At 35.2% G+C, this 8,522-nt stretch overlaps 1 protein-coding gene across 2 annotated transcripts in view; it reads right to left on the reverse strand.

Moving 5' to 3' along the window:
- The window catches only part of NSUN7 (NOP2/Sun RNA methyltransferase family member 7), a 20,087-nt gene extending 12,644 nt beyond the window's left edge, over nucleotides 1-7,443 (reverse strand). The window contains exons 1-6 of one of the 2 annotated variants that reach the window (XM_026088109.1): nucleotides 7,430-7,443; nucleotides 6,841-7,200; nucleotides 6,403-6,461; nucleotides 3,729-3,859; nucleotides 2,350-2,502; nucleotides 909-1,092 (exon numbers count right to left, since the gene is read on the reverse strand). In XM_026088109.1, the coding sequence (XP_025943894.1) occupies nucleotides 909-1,092; nucleotides 2,350-2,502; nucleotides 3,729-3,859; nucleotides 6,403-6,461; nucleotides 6,841-7,153 (840 nt within the window). In that variant the 5' untranslated portion in view covers nucleotides 7,154-7,200; nucleotides 7,430-7,443. Of the gene's footprint in view, nucleotides 1-908; nucleotides 1,093-2,349; nucleotides 2,503-3,728; nucleotides 3,860-6,402; nucleotides 6,462-6,840; nucleotides 7,209-7,429 lie in introns of those variants that run through there. The other variant, XM_026088108.1, reaches the window with a different exon arrangement.
- Nucleotides 7,444-8,522: the final 1,079 nt, after the last annotated feature.

Here is an 8,522-nt window from a genome sequence, read left to right on the forward strand (position 1 = left end):
TCCTCCACCACCTGTGTCAAGAAGTTGTCACCAATGCTCTGCAGGAACCCCCAGGACTGTTTGTGCCTAGCTGTGTTGTCTTTCCAGCAGATATYGGGGTGGTTGAAGTCCCCCATGAGAACCAGGGCCTGGGATCGTGAGGCTACTTCCAGCTGTCTGTAGAAGGCCTCATAATTCATTTGTACCGTGGGTACTAAATTTTGAGGCTAAAATTTCCAGAAAATGGTAAGCATTGACTGAAAATGCTTTTCAAAATGTTTCTTCCATGCACTCAAGAATCATTAGACACTTCAGAATTCCTGGTTGAGTGTCATTCCAAGGTTACTCCAAACCACCTGTACTCTACAAAAGGAACCTCTGGATAACCTTCCTAGAGGGGCCATTGATGCCCAGTCATGAAAGAGACCAGAGGACATGGAGATTTAGGAACGACACTACATAAAATATGAAGAGGCATCATTATTCCATCTCAAATATGCAATTGCGGAGGAAGAGATACTATGAATAATAACATACCATTATCTACTAAATGGGAGTAATGTATAGAGTTACACTGAAACTTTCCCCACATTTTCAGAAGTGAGACACTCAGCCACTTTTGATGTTTATTTCAACTATTTTAGAATTAAATTTATATTCAAAACATCTTATTAATTGTGGCTATCAATTCTATCAATTCTAAGCATTAACATTTGCATTTAATTTACATTTAATATGTTAAATAGTCAGAAGGCTAGAAACTGATTAAAAATAAATAAATAAATAAAACAGGAACTTTTGAGAATGTGTTCTTGCCTGACTGATTTAATAGGAAAGTCACACAATACCTGACCTGATTCTAATGCAAAGCATTATTGTAGCTTGCAGATTATATTAAGATACCTTACTCAAGAGTGCCATCAACTCACCTGTAGTAAGAGTTTGTAATCTGCAAAAAGATCTAAATTAAGCAGTTCTTCTTTAAGAGAGGAAGGAAAAACCAATACATCATGGCAATGTTGGTCCATACAGTAAGTATAATGGTTAAAGTCTGACACAGATTCAACTCTTGTGAATCCCTTCTTCTTCAAATTACTGAAAACGTCTTGAAGGCTGTTAACATACAACTCTGACCATTAAATACACAACACTGTTAAGCAATAGGATACATATTGAAGATTTGGATTTTTGCCTTTTTTTTTTTTTGTGTACATTTATATAAAGAAATGTACTGCCTAATGCAGAAGGGGGATTCACTCTATTTTAGGTATCTAACTTCTGGTTCAAAATACTTAAAACTTAGTAAGTGATAAAATAAACGAAGAAAGAGTTACATGCGTCCAGAAAGTGCTTCAAAGCATCGGAATGTAAATGCCCACATACTCAGGTCACCCTATAGCAAATTTACTGCTGGAATAGTTTGGTTCTTTCAATTGCTTTCAATGTAGTCCAGCTTGCCAATGAATTTAATGACTGATCTCTGAAATAATCATTGTGCAAAGGTAATAAAAGCATAAATGGTGAGATTTGCAATTCAAATATTGAAAAGGTTTGAAGTTATATACACCAAGAGTTTTTTGTTGAAATGTAGTTTTAGACAGTGACATAAGCTTATGACCCTAAACATAGGGTCAACATAGCAACTTTCAGTCAACTAATGCACTCAATCTTAGTTAAGGGTTGCAAAATTTTAAACAGAAAACTAAGACACCTTTCTATCTTGAAAAGCCTATAACCTAAGCACAGAACATTGGTCCAATACAAGAGTATTAAAAAAACAAACAAACTTGAAAACAAGATAAAAATGAATTACCTGTATAACAAAATGAGTAACAAGATAACCTTGCATGGTTCATGTATCAGCACAGAACTGAAAACACTAGTGTTGGGCATATAGTAATACACTGCATATAAGGATTTAAAAAAAAATGTATTTTTATTTGAAGTTTACACTATCCTTAGAGAATAAACATCAGTTTTATGTACTCTAACTTTCTCAACACCCTTGGTCAATTTTATGGCTTATGGTAATACATCTACTTTTAAGAAGTTTTCTCTTTTTCTTTAATAGAGTTGATTTACCCATATTGTTTTTTCTAACTGATTTCCCCAGTTGTTTAGTGAAAGCCTTGCACAAGAAACAGAGTAGTAAGAAACACTCTTTCACATTGCACGCAGTTAACAGTTTTTGAATACTATTACTGCAATCTACAAAACCCACAAAGAAATGTAAGTCAATGTCGCTGCATTAAACAGGATTTCTTATAAGAAACTGAAATTACTGGAAATTCTAAAACAAGTTTGTAGCATACTATATGACTTTATAGGTAAAAGCTTAAATATTTCAGGTGTTACTTTTAAGTTACTTACCTGATTTTAAATGTATTTATCCAAGCATATAAAGGTAAGGCAGAAGCCCTTTGTTCCTGCTTCCGTATGGTTTCTGGTAGAATGCATTCAATTGAAAGAGCATCATGTTTGATTCGACATCTTGCTAGTGCAGCTGCCAATTTGGTCTTAAAACTACAATACACAGTCATAAGTTTACTCAGCTTTGTAGCTGTTTAAACCAGCTATTATCATGCAACATTTATATTATGATTTATCTCATCCAGTGGCCAAAACCAAAAGCAAGGCCTCACTTTGAAAGCTCTTACAGAAAATGCATAGTTACAAGACACTTTCTACCCCAAACAACCCACAGTTGCAAGGTACATAGCTGAGATTATATTAAATACACACATGACTGGCATTATGACAGGTCACCCCTGCACTGACTTGGGACTAGTTTCTGAATGTGTCTATTTTCTCAGAAAGCTCAAAAAAAAAACCCCAAGCACAATTATGTTTTCAAGTGTGTGTGTGTGTGCGCGCGTGTGTGYGCGCGTGTGTTTTATGTGTATATATATATATAAATAAAAAATGAGTACTGAAGAAGGTTGACTTCTAAATATGTACAGAAACAACAGGAGCATTATGGCAACTAAGAGTCAGGGTTTTTTTTATTATTCTGTGAAAGTGTCAGAGAAAATATTCCCAGGCTTTTCTTCGCACAAGTTTTATGCATAATTTTGATAAATGAGACTTCAAAGCAAATAAAAATTGCTCATGAGCTACTTCAGTTGTCAAGGTGTATTACTTACCACCCTTCAGAAGTACATAGCACTGATCTTATCCATGAACTTTCTGGGCTATTCTAAATCCAGCAGCAAGACAATTTCGTCCAACAAATGCCTGTTGACTTCATCAACAGACTGATGAAAGAATTACTTCAACATTACTTAAATTGTTTATTTTACATAGTCATTTTTGTTCTAGTTACTTACAATGACAAAGTCCCAAAATATAGCAGTTTTACTAAATAAAAGGACATTATTCCATTCCATGACCCTTTTGCTGTTAGCTCTATTATGCTCATATTTATGTTTAGTGAATAATTTATTTCTTCTTTTCTACAATTGTATGAAAAAAGTTTCAAGAAAGCAGAAATAAGATACCTTTTTCCAGCAGAACAATCCACAATATAAAGATGGCTTCTTAACCACCTTAGTTATATTCTTCTTACTTATAGGAACATGAAACTTTCCCTCCAAACTAGGTTCTCATTAAAAATAAAAACAAAAACCACAAAGAAACAAATTTTCAAGATGAAAGACACCTGTAATATGCACAATTAAAAAAAAGCAACTGGTTATGCAAATCTGCATTCTGCTAATATATATGAACAAATAAATTGTTAGCATGTATACCTGTATAGATAATGCTCTATTTTCCGAACTTCTGCTACGGGTTCTTCTTCATCAACAATCTCTCGGGCTTGAAACTTTCGGTCTTGTAGGTCATAAAGCATCACAACAAGCAAGCTGGTTAATTCATCTGGCTGCAATAGGAAAACAACTGGATAGAGAAAGTGACACAAAGCATGCCTTGCTCCTGCAAAAAGATCCATATCAAGAGTAGTCTCCTATGTAAAAGGCATGGAAACCCCAATGAGACTGTATTTGTAAGAATAGGAATGCAGTTCGTTATGAGAGCATTTGTGAATATTTTAAAAACAAATACACATTTTTAGTTATTTAGCTTATCAATATTAAAAATATCTTTTATTCCTACAGATAGTGTATCTTAACTCTTAACATTATCAAAATTTAAACTTTGAAGTTATTTTGTCTGCGTAAATTAGTTTCATGAACAGCTAAGCTAACAAAAACTTACTGTCTACCAATTTATCTCTTGTGGGATTCTTGGGTACCTAATAACAGATGAGCTTGAACAATTCCATGGTTGGGACATTCATAAAATCGCTTTACCATGTCTAAGGGCTGAATATATGCAGCATCTCCTTCTTAGTGGGGCTAGGTGCTAGATGCTGCCTAGYGGGGCAGCACCTCTTAGCGTTTGTTACTCTCCTCTACCTCTTTTCATGAAATTTCTACAGCTTTTATCCCCTTGAAAACTCTTACTTTCCAGCAATATAGCTGAAATCGGCTAGAAAATTCAAGCTATTAGGGATGTACAACCAAACATAAAATGCAACCATGAAATTCTCATTTCCTTACAAAAACAAGCTGAAAATAGTTAGTGTTAGATCATTTACATACACACATCAATCTCCACAAATAACATCTGTTCAAATTCATCTTGTAATTTTCAGAGGCATCGATGACTAAACTGGACTGAACAGTAGACTACACTACCAGCTCTAGATTTTCTTTTCATGTCAAAATAGGGAAGTATGTAAGTAGGACTCAGCTGGACTTTTTGTTGCTAGTGTAAGTACAATATTCATATACAATAGAGTTTGCCCAGGAAATGAAACATGAGTTCTATGCTCTCTTTTGCCTGATGGGGTTCACTCCATGTTTTCCAGCTCCTAGGAACAGAAAGGGAGCTTGACTCTCTTTGCCCACTGACAAGGGCACATAGTTGCAAAGAAAAGCACAGAGTACCATTCTTTATTTTATTCAAAGTATCGTTTAAGGTAAAAACAAGAGGAACCAAGCTAGAACCCCAAAGCCTCCCCCTTGTTTCTTCAAATGCCATGATGTCTAAAGTAGGAGCACAGTTGCTCTTATATTCACTAAAACTGGGGCAAGACTCATACATTCCATTCAACAGGGAGCACCAAACTGAGGAAAAGGAGAAAAGGACCCTTGCCTGCAGGACTGTTTAGGACACTCTCCTGGGAAGTGGAAAAACATGAGTTCAAACCACCTTGTAACAGCAAGTGTGCAGAACCCAGGTGTCAAAACTTGCTGGACAAGCAACATAATCTCTAATATTCTATTCCTTGACTTTCTGGCTCATGGGCAACATCATTGAGCAAGTAATATCCTGCAGGCAGCATTACGGCTGGTTCTCCTAGTTTCTTTGTCTGAATCTTTTAATTCCCAGCAGCAGGAAATCAATGAACACCAAAGAATCTCACAAACAACCTATCTAGTGCCTTGGAGATTAATGCTTTAGACAACTAACTTTAAAGGTTGGCAATATTTCAGTCTCTTCCAATTACTTTTTAATGGACAGAGTAAATTAGCTGTCTGCACACAGACTGACAACTATGGGGAACTTCCAGGCTGCAAACCCCAAGCTCATCCGGGCCTCTATTCTGAGGTAGCAAAGAGCAAGAAGCTCTACCAAAGGCAATGATACTTGCTGGGATTTTTACTGGCTACCTTAGGCAGCTCTGCATTCAGGTCAGAAGCTTGACTCTTAATTCTAATCAGAATCAGACACCCCTAGTGCCTCTAAGTTATAACAGCCTTCCTGACCACATCAGCATAGGAATATCTGTTCAAATACTCTTGTTAGGACTAGAACAGGTGCTTACCAGGGAAGCCCTCCAGGAATAAAGTCCAGCCAGCTTTTTAACCCTTTTAATTACCCTGTTCTTTTAACTGACATAAGGTAAAGGATGAGGATGAGAACATCACCTGGTGTTAATGACCTGGCCAGAGCTTTCCAGACATTGACTGAAAAAGTCATCGGTTCCAACCGAGAGATGCTTATAAACAGCCTCCCATTTCTTGACGGGGAAGCTATCAATACACTACCTTCAATACGCTACCTTCAGGAGCATCTGATAAAATCTAGATGTTTTCAGAATTCTTAATTAAAACTGTTTTCTTTCACCATTATGTTGGCTTTTCAAAGTGGTCAATCTTTAAAAAAGCTCAAAGGTAGCATATATGGCTATTTTCATAAATAGCTACTTCCTAAGACCATTTGGTTGTATGAACTTGGAATTCAACRTTTATGTTTTGAAATGATAAGACTAGTATTTCAAGGAAAAACAAGTTGAACGAAGACTTCCATATAGTTTAAAATAACAAATGAAGAATGTCTCAGAATCCTCAAAAAAGATTCTAAATACATCAATTCAGAAAATACAACATTTACTTCCTCATCAAAACATTTACTTACTATTAACTGACATGGGTAAACGCAGCTATCCAACAGTATTTTTTCAAGAAGATCTTGATCTGCAAAAGAACAATGACAAGTTATACTACAAAATCTACAAAACTCTAAGAAAGAGATAGAAACTTATAAAGCAGTAAAGAAAAAGCTGAAAGTTCAAATAACACAAGAAGTGCAAATTCAATCACAAACAGTAACAGTTCTGAGTATAATTCCTTTACATAAAAAAGCGTAGATTTCAAATGTTTGACTTCATAAAATACTGACAACTCTTAGATATATTTAAATATTTGAGGGCTACTAATAGTCTAGTAGTAACTAGCAGGCTAACAAAAACTTCCCCAAATGTCTGCTGTCAAGCAGAAACAAACACTTTGTTTTTACATATTGTCTCTGCTACATCATTTCTGTTGACAATTCTTGGAAAAGTTTTCTACTTACATTTTAGAGCACTGAAAGCCAGTTCATAAGATACACGCTGGGAATACTCATCTTTAAAAGTTAGCATGGGAGATGATGAGTCATCACCATACCGCACCAATATTCTATCCTGAGGCTTTTTGTTATGAATGCCTTGAAAAATCTTAGCTGCATTTATGTATATCGAGTCGTGATAGCCATTCTTCTCAATCAAAGTCATTGTGCTCTTTTCAGTAGATCCTTTTTCATCTGAAATTTTCATTTCACTCAAGTCTGAAATGTCATTTACAACATCCTCATCTAAAGAAACGAAGTTACTTTTAGAACTTGGCATTTTTTCAGCTGTTGATCGTGTGAGTGCAAATCACAATCCTGCTGCCTCTGCAAAAACAAAGTGGTATTGAATTATGAAATTTTCTTTCACTAGAATATGCTTGTCCCTTCATTTTCAGGTTTCTCAATAGAATTGATTTTCTTTTTTTAGGTTCTAATCCTGCAGATATGCATATATTTACTTAACTCAATTATCTTACATAGAGATGTATTACAATAGTTTTGTTACATTAGTTATTTTCATTAATGCAGATAAAAAAAAAAAAAGACTGCTTACTTGTTTCAGAGTCCAGTGTTTTACAATAAGCAATCCTGTTGAGGTTATATACAGAGATATAATTCCTTGAGTCTAATAAGAAACACTATTATTGCAAATGGCAATATTTCTTACTAGGAAATCTCCTTTAAAAAGATACTACAGAAATTTCAAAGCAGACATTGTTTCTTCCAAACAGGAACTGTCTTGAAAAGAGTTGCAATGAATTCCACATGCTTGTCCACTGAACTGCACATCTGCTCCTAAAAACAGGTAGTAGAGGTCACCTGAATATTAATACATAAAATGAATACTACCTAACCACCAGGATTTTAAATACTAAAAATCCATTCTGATGGTCTCTGAAGATACTACCCAACTCTGCATGGGTCCAGGTGTGTTTTGTTAATTTTTCTACACATCTTACCTAAAAAATAAAGGAAAAATTAATCTTCCCCAGAGGTTGAACAGGGCTCCAAGGAAAAAAAATAGTCCTTAAATCAAGAAGCACATGTAAATGTATCAGTGTTAGCTGAATCCAAAACAGTCACTTAAGTTTCATCTAAAATCCATTTAAAGTATCCCATTCTCAGGGCTTGGATTTACCCTGTTTGCTTTGGTTACTGTAATATCCATTTATGACAATGTTCATAGGCTTAGAAGTCAGGTTAGATATTCAGAACAGGGCTTACTAAGCCAACATAAATTTAGTCACAGAGAAAAGTTTTTGTTTTTGTTTTTTTTTAAAGGAGCTTTCCTGTCTGGAGAAAAATAAAAGAACCTGGAAGAATTCAGCAACTGTAATAGAGAAAAATAGGCATGGATTCAATGATGACAAATAGTTCTGGATATTTTAGAGTTAACAGCACAGGAGAACAGAATTTGTTCTTTCTGCCACTCTAAAAATCCAAGAAAGAAGGTGATATTCTGACCAAACAGAAAGTATTTTCTCTTTTGCTATAAAAGTCAGTTTAGTACAACAGTCCTCAAGCTTTTCCCCTGCACTCCCCCACATTGCTCAGGATAAATTATATGCTGCTTCTCCCAGGGTAAGAAATACTTGTTTAGTCTCCTTTTTTCCCCTCCCCTTTGCTCCTCTCTTTCACATAAACCA

Source organism: Apteryx rowi, unplaced genomic scaffold (genome assembly GCF_003343035.1).
Source record: "Apteryx rowi isolate R43461 unplaced genomic scaffold, aptRow1 scaffold_751, whole genome shotgun sequence".
Lineage (NCBI taxonomy): Eukaryota > Metazoa > Chordata > Aves > Apterygiformes > Apterygidae > Apteryx > Apteryx rowi.